Consider the following 15,830-nt stretch of genomic DNA (forward strand, 5'->3'; position numbering starts at 1 on the left):
TCGTATCGCTTTCTCCCACGACCGGCCCGTTCTTGTGCCTTGTTCCCGTTCCCGTTTCCGTTTTCGCTCCCGTTCTCTGTGTTTGTGACAGTGCCTTCTTCTCGGCCTACCGGCTTCACGACATCGACAACATCGGACATCGGATGCTTGCGCATAATCAAAGCCAAACCGTCTTGTAGGCGATTCCGCCAACGTGCCCAATGGATCCGGCAGACATCTTTCGACAAGGCTTCAGCCATGTCGCACCGCGCCAAAATCCTGTTTTCATGGGCCATCCTCAGCATCACATGGCTCAATACCAACCGCAAATGCAACAGCAGACGTTCAGAAAGCCGATGCAGCAGGCCGATGAAACTTCAGATGGAGACGGTTCGGCCCACCGCATTGCCCACACTTTAACAGCCTGCTGCCGTTGTCGACAGGTACCTACTCACCCGCTTGCGCCGGCTTGAATATTTGAGTTTCCATGCTGACAGACTTTTGCGCAGAGAAAAACACGATGCGATCCTACCTTGCCCCGTTGTCTGCCGTGTGAAAGATCAGGATCTACATGCGAATATTTAGATGCAGCCAAAGGTCGCAAGATCAATCGTCAGTATGTTATCAAGCTGCAGGACAAAGTTAGGCAGCTCGAAGCGGAGCTCAGTCAGTTCACGGACGATGAGAATGACTATCCCAAGAGTAACGAGGATATGGTACGGCCCGGCGGGTTGGTTCGCCTTAATGGCGGTGACGAAACCCATCGGTATCTGGGGCCTAGTAGCGGAATTGCCATGACTCGTCTTGTCATGGAGCAAGCGAAGCGATACACAGATTCAAAGCGCATCTCCGATCTTATTCCCAGTGTTCGTACCAGACAGGCTCGCATGCAGTCCATCCAGGTGACTGGACCTGCGGCTAGGCGAAAGAGCTACCCAATGGTCAGCGAGCACCCAGCTGAAAGCCTGCCAACAAGAGCTGTGGCGGACAAGTTATTAGAAATATTTAACCAAAAAGGTAAGTTAACGAGAGATTAATTAAGAATTACCGTTTGATACTAACGGATCGCAGCTCAAGTCTTCTGGCCTGTTTTGCACGAAAAAGACCTTTTACAGGATCTTGACGCTGTTTACGATGGCGACAACGACCCATACCGACTCTTTGTCGTCAGAATGCTTGTAGCCATTAGCTTACAAAAGTTAGACACGCAATATGCTGGCCTAGCAGACAGTTACTATTTGGCGGCGATGAAATTACTGGAAGATGTCGTCCGCCAGAAAGACCTCAAGACGCTACAGTGCCTCGTACTCCTCGGGCAATACTCGCTTCTCACTCCTACGAGGATGCCAACTTACTACGTAATTGGTCTGGCAGCCAGGATATGCCAACAGGAAGGTCTGGCCAGTGAGAAGACCATATCAAGTGGCTACGACTCGGATCCCAAAACAATCGATATGCGACGACGAATTATCTGGACTGTGGCCGCCATGGAATACGGGTTGGCGCATAGTATGGGAAGACCCAACAACTTTGCGACAGGGGACGATCGATTGGACGTTGAATTCTTCGAATCTGTCGATGACGAGAATATTACTGACCAGGGCATCCAGCCTGGCCCACCCAGCGAACGCAAACTTGTTGCCATTCACTTTTACAAGATGAGAATGTATCAAGCAGAAATTCGAAGAGTGCTATATGAGAAGAAGAAGGACGAGCCAAAGAACGACAGCCATCCATGGTACGCAAGAGTTGAGAGCATAAACAAGGAATGGCTGGATGCATCGCCCACAAAGCCTGACTGGTGCAAGCCTTGGTATGGACCCCATTCACGCCATATTACCAATATCTAACATGCAACAGGTTCACTGGCCGATATCACCAAATGAGGATTTTCATGTACAGGCCCTCTCCTCAAGTGCCAAAGCCATCACCGCGCGCCGCTGCAATTTGTTTCGAGAGCTCGGCATACATCATGCAATTGAACTCTAAACAGATGGATAGCGGTGCAGACATTACGTGGGTTTTCCTCTTGACTGTGAATATGTCTCTCAACACACTCCTATGGGCCGTCTCATATCCCGAGGTACGACAAGCCCATCCTCGAAGCGAGGTCGAGAGCCTCATCAATACTTCCTTGGATGTTTTGGAACGCTGTGCAGAGCGATGGCCAGGATCTGCATCAGCCTCACAACTTTACGCCATCTTCTCCAAAGCGTGTCTGCAGGGCTACGATGAACGACCCATGACCGGGCAAACAACGAACTTCTTCAACACGCCCCCATCCTTTGCAGACCCCAACTCCCCAGAAGCTTTCCAGAACAATGTTCAGCAAGTTTCTTATCAGAACGCACCCCAGTTCAACCAAATCTTCAACTCAACGCCGGAGGCCATGAACGCCTTCCCTTTCGACCCCAACTTTCCTCCGCCTCAGCCTAGCTTCAGGTCTAACTCCATCTTCGTCAACCCTGCTAGCAATGAACCTACAGGCCGGAGATTCTCGTATTTCCCCCCAGACTTCATGCAACCTGGCGAAACTATGATGGACGACCCAACACCACCAGCCACTACAACACCCGAGCAGCATATGACGTCGCCTCCAGATCATCTTTCCGAACAGCTTCCCACGCCTCCAGATTCCGTCCCCACTGGCAATATGGCGACACCAACACCTAGCAATACGTTGTCGCCTCAAAACACTATAACGGCCCATCCGACGCCAATCATGCAAAATGCGTCGCCGATTGGGATGGTACCTGTGCAGAACAGCATGTCACCACCCATTAAGATTGAGCCATCTCAACAAGGTCCTATGTTTGCTGTACCACAAAACCCCCATTCTGTCCCTCAACAACGGCCTCTGCCTGCACTAAGCAATACCACGAATTGGTTCTCGCCTCCTGCGCCGTTCATCAACCCGTATACATTCAGCAACATGAGCAACAGCTTCTTCAACGATTCTTTAGCGCACCCTGGGAACTACGGCGACATGTCCAACTCTGGTCTCGGACTGCAGAACGTTAATGGTGGAAATGCTGCGGTTCCTCAATTCGACTACGGCTTTGCTCGCCACGGTAGCCTTACGCAATCTCAGCAACTCGAACTCATGAATGTTCTGGAGACGGAGGGCATGGGCGACATTGATGCTTTCCTGAATGGAGGGACGGTGCCGACTAACAGATGGTACTGAAGACTTTAGGACTTGAGATACAATGGCGCCACTGGTTGGATAGTATTATAAGGTAGATAAGCATGGAAAAAGTTTCTTGAGTATCAGTAGCATTAGATATCGTCTATAAGAACAATGGGTTGTATAATTAGTTTTTGCTCAGTCGCGATGTATACTGTCTATATAACCCTCCCAATCATAATATGCCCTGCTATTATGCTTGTGGCACAAGTTCCCAAACTTATCATAAGGTTACAACCCATTCTCGTAATAACAAGAGATTCCGGGAAGCTGGCCAATTAATTAGTTAACTGCGTGACCAATAAACTGCTACTCAAGTAACGCCAGATCACGGAGAGATGATCCAGTTATGATACTGTCGCTGTAGTGTCTTTGAGACTCATCTTCTTCGCAGAGCCAGCCAATGTGTCTGTCTTGCCTTCGGGCCGCTTGGTCCTCTTCTTGCGCCTTGTGGTGCCTGTGACAACGGGTGCTTCGCAAACCCACTGTGCAATCATGGTAGCCCTCGCAGTACAAACTGGATAGAATTCGCTGTCGTCAACAACCCATCGCCTCGGGCGTCCGTCGGCATTAGATGCACCATCGGGTGGGGTGGCAGCGGCAGCGGCAGCACGGTCTTCCAGTTCTGCGCGCTTCTCCTGGGCCTCGATGGCTGCGCGGAACGTATCCTCATCGCAAACTCTCTGGTCGCTGAGAGCAACGCGGACTCGCTGATCGCGCTCGCGCATGCGTTGTCGGCGCTGGTCCTCAGGGCTTGGCACATATTTCGCCATGTTGGGGGTACCATTGATCAGAGATGCGGCGGCGGCGGCAGCCTCCTTACGAGAGACGCCTGTGTTCGCACTTGTGGCACCGTGCTGGAGGGGATCGTAGTGGAAAGGAAGCGGTGCGGGCGTACAGAGAGTGTCCCATGATGCACTAAGTTGGAGCCAGCTGTCGTCAGCGCGGCGGAGGACTTCTAACCAGTCAGATCGAGCTGGAGAGCGGCATGCCTGGAAGATCGGGTATCCATCAGCCAGGCGGATTAGTCGCGCCGCCATGTAAGTGTGGCGCTGGAGCTCCTTGGCTGATGTTTGGATGAGACAGTGACAAAGGAGGAGCGAGTGGAGAGCATCGGTCATAAGGGGATGATAAGTCGACCCTTCGCACACTTTCGGGCTATCTGAAGAGTAAGTTTGTTTGTCGGGATTTGTGACATCTTCATTAGGATAAGGGGGTAGGTCTGAGGGAGGGACAGCGGCGAAGAGCTCGGCGAGGGTGTAGGTGGTGTGTGGTTCCAGGAGGTATGTTGCTTCAGACGGTCGAGGATTGCGTGAGCCCTGTGCGGACAGATTCACGCGGTCATTGAAATCCTTGACGATTAGGTTTGGCAGATTGGGTGCGTACTCGAAGTGTGATAAGAAGGCGAGCAAGTCTCTGAGCGCCCACTTTGCGTATTTCTTGACAAGCTTTCGCGCCTCGGTCTGTTTACGAAGAGAGTTTTCGTCCCGCTCCTGAGAGTCCTGGCCGTTGGTTTCTGTACTTGGCTTGCCGTTTGGTTTGTCTGTATCTGCATGGCCATTCTTTTCCTGAGCTGGAGAGAGGCCGTCTTCAATATATTGGCAGGCTAACGACAGGTACGTTGTGGCACGTAGGAAGGATAGCTGGATTTCCAAGCTAGTCGGCTGATCTTTCTCTGCCGGGACAACCTCCTGTCGCCAACGTTTACCTGTATGCGACAGCTTTGAATCGACTTCATCGTTTGGCCTGTGGGGTTGTTGATGTATTCGACACACCGCAAGGGCGGTTGTCAGATCATGAGCAGCACCCTCGTAATCTTCCTTGAAGGTCCTGACGATGGCACGGGTACGTAGAGCCTCGCTCTCGTTGGGTCTCTCAGCTATGATCTCCGTCAATGACTCTAGGCTTGTAGACTCGGCCATTTGGCGGGAAGGGATCTTCTCATGAAAGAAATGCACATAGCTAGCATCGAGATCCTGTGGGTTGCGTTGTAAGACCACGGCGCCAATTTCCTCTATTGTTGATGCGCCCTGCATTGTCGCAACGCTGCAAGCTATTTCGTCCAGATGATACGCGCGACTAAGCTTCTGGCTGGCCTGCTCTCTCATCTGCGACTTGCGCTTGTGGCTCAATTTCATCCCATGGCCTGGACCCGTCATGCCCATCATTGACATGGGCGATGAACCGGGCAGACCGCCGTGCAAGTTGGTCAAAACGGGTGAGGCAATGTCACTAGCAGCTCTCACGGCGAGGTTTGTGGCTTCGTCAACGAGGCGGCGGATCTTGAGTAGGTCGAATAGTACGGCCGGGTCGATAGGACGAGGTCGTGGGGTGTTATAGTTGATGCTTGCGATTGTTTCGAGGATCTCGATAGGCATCTGCAGCCAAGGTCCATGGTAGGAGGATATGTACCGCCAATGCCTAGGTAAGGTTGAGCGTCAATATGTCTGTCGTTCACCCAACAAATTGCAAATGGGCAGCTTATTGAGCAGATCCGGCAGCGCAAAGATTAGGACCTACTTGTTCCGACAAATGTTAAGTGTCTGCGAAGAAGCTGTCGAGGACAATTCCTTGGACGCCTTTGGCTTCTTCTTTTGACCTCCATTTGTACTTGAATTTGTGGTAGCAGTGGTGGAAGATTGTGATTGTGTTTGCGTTTGCGAAGCTTCGTCAAGGGTCGCATTCTGCCCCTCACCACCGGTAGCAGCAGCAGCTTGCTTGCTCTTTTTCTTTGCCATTCTCACGGTTGGGTTGGCAGCATAGGTGCTATAAGCAAGAATAGATCATATGTATGCGACGCACAATGGCAGCGCGTAGGTCGCATACGTAGAGACGATCAAGGGTGTGGGCTGGAATTGACGACGTGGGGTATAGGTAGAGAATCTGATCGCGATGATTTCATGAGGGACGAGATGAGATGGCAAGGAAAATATAAAGAAAAGAAAAGAGTTGAAAGACTAGTCTCGTTTATTTATGTTACAAACGATATAGAATAACGTGAATAATGAGACTAGAAATACGTAAACAAGACAATATCTCGGTTCGCACTGAATTTGTGTTTGCTCGGGTTTGTGAATTGTCGCTGTTTCTTTCAGTGAAGTTGCTATGATGAAATCACGTGAAGGTATGATGTTAACAGCCTCTAAGAATAGGTGCCTACTAGCGGCAACCAAGAATAATACAAAGGAAGCTCAACTCGTGTTTCGAACTTGAATTCAATTCTTTTAAATTAATATCCTTAACAAAAACCAGCCACCAGGTTTTGCATCAAGTAAACGAATAACTTGACAGCGAAGCATTATTGCTTGCGTGGTAGAGTGACATTTGACATGGATATTGAGCATGATCCATGTATAAGTCATGACCAAGCACATGCAAGATCTCTCAATTGTTCCCGATTCGTACAGGCTGTAGGGGCTAAACATATCTCAGCCTGAATGTCTTTTCAATATTTCAGACATCATTACCGATGTTCAATCTGGTTGGAAAGCCGACACCGCCTGAGTGAGCACTCCCTCTAGCTCACTATATGCTCCATGTCAGATACATTGCGCATCGAATAGAGAAAGGCCTCTCGTAAAGGTAACTCGTTCGATGACCCCATCAATAATGGCATGGCTGCGCTTTTGAAAATGAACTGATTTTGTAGAAATGAGACAAACGCCTCTATATCCCGTTTGGTAGTCATGGCACCCAAACTTGCGCGAACGATACTGTTTTCGTCAGTAATTGTCACTGAACTATCAGATCTGAACAAACATACCCAGTTGGTTTGTTGTGTACGAGTGCCATCTCTGTTGAACCACATGCATGGCCACTTGAGAAGATGCGATCCCATTCCCATTCTTCATATTTCAAAGCCTGGGCCACTCCGCCAGGACAGCAAACGCCTGGGTATTAATCAGTAGACGTGATTCATATCGATACGATATACTTACCTCCTGCTCGGATATATACTCCAGCTTTATTGGCAAGTCTTTCCACCTCAGTCCAAGGCACGTATGAACCATCCTCCCTCATGATGTTGAAAGCAAAAGTCGGCCCTTGTGCTGAAGGATCACCGTACCTGACAGGGTCATCGGCATATAATTCGATTACTGGCAGCCCATTTCGATGCTTGAGATCCGCTAGTCTTTCGTGCAAAGAACGAGCGAGGTAGCAACAGTGACGAGATATGATGTCCTGTGAGTGTTAACTTGACTCCTTTATGAAGCCATGATGTAGCTTACCATGGAGCCATACAGTCTGAGATGTGTATCAATCGCGATACCAAGCGCCAGAATACTGTGAAACGGCAGTGTACCATCCTCGAGCCCTTCGTGGATATCCCACGACATGTACTTGTTTCCAAGACCGGGCACCTTCTTCATAACACGAGTATCCCGCAATGGCGACAACTGAGCCACAGTCCCCCCACCAAAATACCTTCGCAGACACAATACATGTCCAGAAGCTCGTCTCACAACCAGAGCTCCCAAGTCAGGAAACCCAAAAATCTTGTATAGGGAGAGACAAGTAAAATCCGGAGCACCTGAAGGGTCTTCGAATAAGGAACTCAAGGAACTTGTCATGGCCAAAGCCGCTGCGTCAAAAAGGGTATAGGTGTTTCGGAGTTGAGGGTGTTTGCGAATCCTCCTTGGCCAACTCTTGGGTAAGCGTCGTCCACTAAGATTCGACTGACCCGGGTATGCGAATAAGCCCAGACTTGGTAGTTTTCCTTTTTGGGTCTGGCAACTAAAAGGTCGAGAGATCCAGTCCTCGACACTTTCATCATCGTCAAAGCAATGATAGTCTCCTGCTGCGAGTGCCCGAATCCCGATGAGACTCGTGTGCGCTTCGCTATGACATCCGTACCAGAAGCCTTTGGTCGGCGTCTTTTCTCCCAGGTCGCGAAATGCGTCAGCAACAAGCTTTATAGCTGCCGTAGCGTTGGCAACAAACACAAGATCAAAGTGTTCTGGGTCGGCGCCTAGAAAATCGAGTGTCTTTGCGCGAATGCTGTCCACCATTTCACCGGACAATTTTGCCGGTAGGTTTTCAGAGTGTGGGTTGCCCCAAAGGTTACCTATCATCGCCTGCGAGAAGCCGGTTATAAGAGATCTCGCATATATGGTGGCTCCTCCGTGATCAAGATAAGCCCCTGTAAGAGCCGGCATTAGTAGAGCCGAAGGGTGAGGACAGGTGAGATTCAACACACCTTGGGCCATATTAGGATATTCGTCATCTCGAAAGTCTTCGACCGACTGGTTATACTCCATACCTTTTCGAGCTGTATGTAGCCCCGAAAGAGTTTCTATAGTAGTATCTGTGTTCGTCTGAGCTCGGCGTCAGTACAAGAACGGATAATAACCTCGGAGACATATTGGACATGTTACGGGTTGGGAGTGGCATAGCTGGCTGTTGTCGTAGAGTGGAATGATAGTCAAACTATAAAGACACAGACCACTATGCGTGAGTTGCAACTATGACATACCATTGTTGAGAAGAAAGCCATGTTGGAACTGAGAAGTAATAGAGGACGAGGTGATGGACACGTCTCTGATGCTAGGGGAGCTGAGACAGCTTTGAGATACAAACGATCCACGGGGGGTGATTGAGACAAGAGACAGATGACAAATGTGGATTGTTCATGTGTTCTGACCGGAATCAGGAAATTGACTTCTCACATCCTTTTCGGGACGGACAACAATCGGCTTGCTTGGACCGAGTATCCAACCAACGTTATCATATGACAGCCTCTGTCAGATCAACTCTTCAGTTCAACTTGACTATACTAGCCCGCCACACACATGTCAAGGGCACTGCTTGATTTTTATTCTCTTTCATCTGGAATTTATAACCAACTGTTTACGGACGAACTCTGAGGAGATGCAGCCAATCGTTGATTCTCCATGTGAGGCGATGCTACAAGCTGCATTGGGGATTTGCAGTCTGACAGTGCCCAGGCGGCTGAGAACAAGAAATGCCAGGTTCATGTTCCTCCAGCTGAGACGCAGATTTGGACTAAAAGTTATTAATCCCTTGACTGTCAGCCCTAGTGCATGCTGCATTACGCTAGGCCCGGGCCTCAGACTGTTGATTCGAGGAGATTTTGGAGACAGGATGTAAGCTGTGCTGTAATGATGATTTCATTGGGGGCTGTATCTAAAAAGGGGCAGCAGTTGGGTGGCATTCATATTAAATAGGAAGCAGAGAACATTGGCGTGCAATAGATATCTCTCAGCATCTGTAAGATCGCATCATGTATTGAGACTGAATACAACAGAATGCGGAACCCGGAGTTCCGATGAACCAGAATGATCATTTTTAGCTTCTAATTATACAACAGGAGATACGACATACAATTTATACCAAATATTGACCAGGCCCTTGCAACCAAAGCTCAGTAACCCTTGCACTCTCTGTGGAGTATCATTGATGCATCATATAAAATTATTTGTCGAACCCCCGTAGCCCTGTTGGCACTCTGAATTAGCCAATCTAACTGGCGAGGAAACACGACATCTGACATGACAAAACGCTAAATAATAGGTGAGACCAATGATAAACTATGGATCCTGCTAACTGTCGATCAAGTTTAACTTGACTGAGCATAAGAACTATAATATATTGCAAGCATGACACTATATCAAACCTCTTGCTGCAACGGTTCATCATCGTCTTTTTACACCTTGGTCTGCGAATCAATCGCTCGCTGTGCCTGGCAGCTTCAACGCTCCAAGCCTCAAACCGTTGACCCTAACAGCCGACTTGTATATTCACTACACAAAACGCCACACCCTTGACAACCATCGTAATCGGAAAGTATTCATTTTATTTTCATTGTCTGTCCGCGGCCCTAAGACACCCCTGCAGCTAGTACTAGTAGGCATTCTCAGGTAAGAAAGATGAAAAGTAATATGCCCCGATACTAGAACGGAAATAAATATACAGTAAACGAATCGAAAACACATCACGCCTTGGTCACAGACCCATTTCCATCACTGGCTTCAATTACAGAGCGAAAGCGAGCGCAAAGACACCGGCCAGAACCAGGTTGACCGGCACGGCCATAGAAGAGCCGGCGTTGGGGCCAACGACGTCGGTCGCGGTAGAAGTGGGAGCAGAAGTCACACCAGAGGTCGCAGTGGAGGCCGGTACTTTAGAGCTGGGAGTGGGCGTCAACGTGACAGTCTCGGTGGGAGTAGGCAGATATCCCGGGGCAGAGTAAGACTCGTTGGTAGCAGGAGGCTTGATCTGAGAGACAAAGTTGGCGCATGTGATGCGGGTCTTATTGGCATAATGAAGGACGAAGGAGCGGTTGCCGAAGAATGCACCAATACCCTCCTTGGTGGAAGCGTAATAGTCGATGTACTCGGTCTCGAAGGGGTCGCTTGTGATCTTTCCATGCTTGCCACTGTTGTCTCCGACCTGGCAAGATTCAGGCTTCTCGGCATCACAGGGAGGATCCTCGCCGCGCGCAAAAGGGTCGAGATGAGCGAGAGTCGCAGTGCAGTTGCCATTGTCAGGGACAGGATCAACGTGAATGTGGTAGGCTTTTTCAAGGTTAGTATTCATATACTATATCGAGATACTTCAGCTTGACTTACTGAAAGGTCCACCTTCCTTGGGAAGGTTGCTGAACTTGACTATAAACTTCACACCCTGACCAGAGTCGGTAGCCTGGGCGTGGATGTAGCCCTTGACATTTCCATCGATGGCAGCATCCTTGAAGAAGGACTCCTTGGGGAGAGTGGCCTTGAATCCGACGCCAGGAGGGTTGTCGTTGACTCGGGGAGCGTCCTCAGCAATAGCCTGGCCGGCACAAGCCGAGAGAAGAACTGCTGCGAGAGCTTGAGCGCGCATTTTGAGTGAGTTTGTGATAAAAAAAAGAGTAGGTATGTGTTGTATGTAAGCTGTAAGCGAGCAGATGGTGCAACTAAAGGTACCTAGTTGCAATATTTAAGAAGAACGAGCGAACCACTAGGGTCTGACAAATTAATGAAGGTGCTGAGACTGGCTCAAAAGTGAATCAGTAATTTAGGTAGTCCGAGGTGAAAAGCTGCAGTGAGAGTGACAGTAACAAAGCAGAACGGGAGGGAGGAAGGCTGACAGGCGTGGGCTCTATATATAGCGGGAGGCGCTGAAGCTTCCAATCGCCAAGCCTGAAGCGTCATCACTGGTTCGGCGGCGTTGACTAGGATCATTTTGCACGGCGATTATTCAACAACCAAACTAGACCAAGAAACAAGTTTGACAGGGCATGGATGTTGCGGCAAATGAGATGCTGAATGCCGCGCCTAAATTGATGGCAATACGGATACCAAAGTCCCTGTTTCCATGGTCTCTGGTTCTAGCGGTCCATCACTTGGCAGGCGCAAAAGCCAGCAAGAGGCTCTAGACCTTGACCTTTTTGGCCTTTCCCAACGAATAGACCGGATTGTTCAACTACAAACGCGGGGACGACGATCCATTCTTTTGGGGCCCTGCAGCATGTAATAGTCTCTTGGGAATGGGATGTCAGCCCAACGATTGGTGCTCACGGCTCATGGTTCCGCGAGAGCCCGTATTCACTGTCAACGTGGCTTAGCTCTGCATCGCTCTGCTGCGCTCTGCTCTGCTTTGTTTCGCTCTGCTTTGTTTTACTTTTTGCTTGTTTCAATAGGCCTTGTCCATGTCATGGCACATAATCATACTCTCTCTTCCGAGCCCCGTGTTTGCTAGAGGCAGTGCGCCGCTGACAAGAGGGAGGAAGGGAGGGTTGTGTAACCTTGCACAGACAGCCACGGACCTGAATAACATTTAAATCAGTCATTGCTCGCTACAATCTGCGATGGTATGATGTTGTGTTGCACCCGAACCAAAAGCTACATGTGTAATGATGGCATCACAGATCTCCAGTCCAAACACGATACATGACCCTCGTTGATCTCCGAGCCTTGGTATTGCCGCATCGAGACAAAACATCTCGGAGTTACTGGCCAATATCCTGTCTTGGCTATTTTATGTATTCAAGGCTTGGAAGGACAAGACTGAGTCGAGTTATCGCTATAAGCTAAAGCTCAGACATGACACAACCAAGGTGTATGTGGGTGATCATATAAACATCACATCTCACTCTGGCGTTTCGTCTCGTTTTGTTTCGTTTCGTGTAGCTGAGTGTTCCTGACGCTATTGGAGGTGAAGCTACCAGGCTTTAAATGCCAAGGTCGCTTACACCACCAATACCCTTCTGCCTTGGGAGACAGGACTAACCTGTTCAATCAACACCAACGCAGCAGCGTTCAATAGCGTGCCCGATCACGAACTCGTAAAGATTAGTTTCGTTTTAGCTTGTCAGTCTCATTTAGCGATTGCTCAGGTCAGAGTACAGTGCACCCACTAGCTTCGGTACAGTAGAACTGAATACGCACACATAGAAGATGCAATACCCTGCTTGACGTTGGTCCCATCACATCGCTTTGATATCCCACGAGTTTCAGAATCACAAACTGCACGCCAAGACTGCGATTGCTTCTCATCAGCCAAGGTGATGCCCTGGCTTATGGTTGCACTGCACTAGGCCAGAAAATCTGTCTGGAATCAAGCCTGGCAGTTTCGCATACCAAGCCCAGCAAGCCATCTGTCTACTAAATAAGCACCTAAGGATCAGTGAGTGGATTTTCTACTTGATAGATCACTTAATACAGTTGATTTGCAAAAAGTAATAGGAAATAAGCATGGAAACCTGCAGTGTACAACACATGGATTATCCATATTGAGTAGAGATCTAGACACTAACTGATATTCCCGCTTACACAGGGTGCACGGCTTAGAGGATTAGTATTGTGGCGCTTTTTATAGTGGCGGTGCACATGATTGTGGCGCCAGCACAGCCTTACCAGTGAGGCAGGAAAGGAGCTTGACGGCGACACATTAACGTATCACCAGCTCAAAGCCATCGCCATCAAAGCCGCAGCCAACAATTCATCGCTTCAATCCCCGTAACGAAACCTCGATCGCATAAAAATTACCGAGCTTCTCCTTCAATCGCCCGTCATGAAGCCCGTCGTCAGCGCCTTCAACGCGTGGGGATGGTTCGTCATCCCGTCCAACTTGCTTCATCCCATCATGGCAAGGCTAACATGAAGCTTCCAGCACTGTTCTCTCCGTTTTCGCCATTATTATCCTTAGCGCTCTCGCCGGTCTGTACCGAAGCAACCACGAAGAGTTTACCGGCGGTGTCAATGATCCCGAGGATGGCAAGGCTGTTTCCAACACCATCTTCACAGCCGTCCTGGTCTACGTTGTACGTGCTTCAATCCCCATCACTAAATGAGAAATCGCATCTGACTTGTATCAATAGGCTTTCTTCGTCTTCTGCGGTCTCCAAGGACTCCTCCACGCCCGAGAAAGCCGACGAGGTGCGATCGCCCTGTAACAACATCTACTTGACTTTTATCCGCGCGGCGAGTAGAGCACGACATGACACGGAACCGGGCGTTCTGGGCATAATTATCGATTTGAACTTGGGATGGCACTGTATTTGAAAGATGAGCATGACTGGTGCCTGTGCTCCAGGCAGGGCAAGCGAGCACAGCACCGCGACAACTGAGACGCGTGTATTTGGCTGAGATACGCGATGCACGGAATATTGATTGTTTAGACGGCTCTGCAATTTACATTATGAAACTTGGTTATTCGGCTGTACTACGCGATATACGTAATCTTGTTATTCCCTGAGCACAGCTCAACTGGCTGTGTGTGTGTGTGTGTGTGTGTGTGTGTTTTGGCTCGGCTGATGCAAAGGTCATCGGGGTGATCACTGTATAGGACTTGATCTCTGACATATGCATACTGCAGCGAGTTATAGCCAAGTACAGAACCGGATACTGGCCTTTTATGAGATATTATAGCCCGACTGTTCTCATTGCTGCTGTCGGCCGGATGTCATGATACGGACCAGCGAGGTGGGGCCGCTCTGTGTGGTCCCGAACGGAATAGAAGCTATCGGTAGCCGTTCAGCGGTTCCATTTGCTTACAACTTTATACGTCACAACCGTCTTTATGAGAAAGTATTGAAATACATACATACATATCTTATCAGCGTACATATGCATGCCCCTCTTTTTGACGACCATGTATCGTCATATTCGCGTGGATAAAGTGAAATTTACTAATGCTTGGGCTATTATCAACCGTCATGGCTCCTGGTTCCGAGTCATGATGATTGGTTCAGAGGGGCAAGCTATAAGCTCTCGTATCATGATGGAAGGGTAGAGATAGATAGGTAGCGGAAGAAAGTGTCAGCATATTCACTTTTTTGCTTGGCTGGCCCCGTTGTGACGAAGAAGTATCTACAATCCCCTGACTATAGTGTCGTCATCGATCGATCTTCATCAAGATTCGGATTGAAAGCTCCGCGTCTTCGAGCGCGGGAAGGTATTAAACAGAGGACGCTGCTGCCGTAGATTCTCTAAAAGAAGCGTCTTTTCCATTTTAACCCTCAACGTCTGGTTTGCTGTTAATTTGATTACCACATCACTCAAAATGACGACTCAGAACTTCAAGAATGGTAACCCCCCCCCCCCACCCCCCCGCTTATGATATCTCGTTGGAATCCAATGGTGCAAAGACTGATCAAGAACTAGAGAAGGATATTCCTGTCTCTCACCAGGACTTCCCTGGTACGGAGAGGGATATGCCCAATCCCCAAGCCACTCGAGATGAGCTCCCTGAAGCTGGTGGTAACTCGCGAACATACCAAGGCTCCGGCAAGCTCAAGGGAAAGAGGGCTTTGATCACTGGAGGCGACAGCGGTATCGGTGCTGCTTCAGCTCTTCTCTTTGGTAGAGAGGGTACTTCTGATATCGTCATTGCCTACCTACCAGAGGAGGAGAAGGATGCCCAGGATACCAAGAAGCAGGTCGAGGGTGAGGGTGCCAAGGTTCATCTCATCTCTCTTGATCTATCCAAACAGGAGAACTGTAGAAAGTTGGTCGATTTCGCCGTTGAGAAGATGAAGGGAATCGATATTCTCTTTAACAACGCTGCTTGTAAGTTGGCGTTGGCATTGTCGCCATTCTTGTGCAGGTATTGAAACTAACTTGGGTATAGATCAAATGGTTGTCAAGGACATCAAGGACCTTCCCGAAGAGCAATGGATTCATACTTTCAACATCAACATTCACTCCTTCTTTTACGTTTCCAAATACGCCCTGCCGCACATGAAGGAGGGAGCTACTATTATCAACAACGCCTCCATCAACGCCTATATCGGCCGTCCTGACCTCCTCGACTATACCTCCACCAAGGGTGCAATTGTCTCCTTCACACGAGGTCTCAGCAACCAGTATGTCAGCAAGGGCATCCGCGTCAACGCTGTTGCTCCTGGGCCTGGTACGTTACACGGCATATCTGATGAGTTTGGAAGTCATGATACTAACAGGCCAATAGTCTGGACTCCCCTCATTCCCGCCACCATGGACGACGAGGCACAGAAGAATTTCACAGCTCCTATGGGACGACCTGCTCAACCTTCAGAGATCGCTACCTGCATAGTCTTCCTAGCGTCGAGCGACAGCTCATGTGTTAGTGGACAGACTATTCACTGCAACGGCGGTACCATTGTCAACGGTTAAAAGGTTATGATGAGAAGCTGCAATGAGTAGACTAATAAATTAGTATAATATGTTAATTGAAAAAT

General features: G+C 49.1%; 6 protein-coding genes across 6 annotated transcripts; 3 read left to right on the plus strand and 3 right to left on the minus strand.

Annotated features, from left to right (window-relative positions):
- Positions 1–200: 200 nt before the first annotated feature.
- FGSG_00574 (uncharacterized protein) lies at positions 201–3,166 on the plus strand (the record flags this gene model as incomplete). The annotated part of the gene is made up of 4 exons (XM_011317957.1): positions 201–422; positions 489–996; positions 1,051–1,792; positions 1,840–3,166. 4 exons carry the CDS (start codon positions 201–203, stop codon positions 3,164–3,166), a joined length of 2,799 nt encoding a protein of 932 aa, XP_011316259.1.
- A 347-nt stretch (positions 3,167–3,513) lies between these two features.
- On the minus strand, positions 3,514–5,904 carry FGSG_11786 (uncharacterized protein; the record flags this gene model as incomplete). Its single annotated transcript, XM_011317958.1, has 2 exons — positions 3,514–5,587; positions 5,687–5,904. 2 exons carry the CDS (start codon positions 5,902–5,904, stop codon positions 3,514–3,516), a joined length of 2,292 nt encoding a protein of 763 aa, XP_011316260.1.
- Positions 5,905–6,898: 994 nt separating this feature from the next.
- Positions 6,899–8,424, minus strand: FGSG_11787 (uncharacterized protein; the record flags this gene model as incomplete). The annotated part of the gene is made up of 3 exons (XM_011317959.1): positions 6,899–7,056; positions 7,105–7,348; positions 7,396–8,424. 3 exons carry the CDS (start codon positions 8,422–8,424, stop codon positions 6,899–6,901), a joined length of 1,431 nt encoding a protein of 476 aa, XP_011316261.1.
- A 1,359-nt stretch (positions 8,425–9,783) lies between these two features.
- Positions 9,784–11,262, minus strand: FGSG_00576 (uncharacterized protein). The gene is made up of 2 exons (XM_011317960.1): positions 10,756–11,262; positions 9,784–10,701 (listed from the first exon to the last, which is right to left on the minus strand). The coding sequence occupies exons 1-2, from the start codon at positions 11,009–11,011 to the stop codon at positions 10,160–10,162; spliced, it is 798 nt and encodes a 265-aa protein (XP_011316262.1). The 5' UTR covers positions 11,012–11,262; the 3' UTR covers positions 9,784–10,159.
- Positions 11,263–13,113: 1,851 nt separating this feature from the next.
- Positions 13,114–13,829, plus strand: FGSG_00577 (uncharacterized protein). Its single transcript, XM_011317961.1, has 3 exons — positions 13,114–13,221; positions 13,283–13,433; positions 13,491–13,829. Exons 1-3 carry the CDS (start codon positions 13,184–13,186, stop codon positions 13,563–13,565), a joined length of 264 nt encoding a protein of 87 aa, XP_011316263.1. The 5' UTR covers positions 13,114–13,183; the 3' UTR covers positions 13,566–13,829.
- An 845-nt stretch (positions 13,830–14,674) lies between these two features.
- On the plus strand, positions 14,675–15,765 carry FGSG_00578 (general stress protein 39; the record flags this gene model as incomplete). Its single annotated transcript, XM_011317962.1, has 4 exons — positions 14,675–14,699; positions 14,776–15,180; positions 15,242–15,523; positions 15,581–15,765. 4 exons carry the CDS (start codon positions 14,675–14,677, stop codon positions 15,763–15,765), a joined length of 897 nt encoding a protein of 298 aa, XP_011316264.1.
- Positions 15,766–15,830: the final 65 nt, after the last annotated feature.

This window comes from Fusarium graminearum, chromosome 1, assembly GCF_000240135.3.
Source record: "Fusarium graminearum PH-1 chromosome 1, whole genome shotgun sequence".
NCBI lineage: Eukaryota > Fungi > Ascomycota > Sordariomycetes > Hypocreales > Nectriaceae > Fusarium > Fusarium graminearum.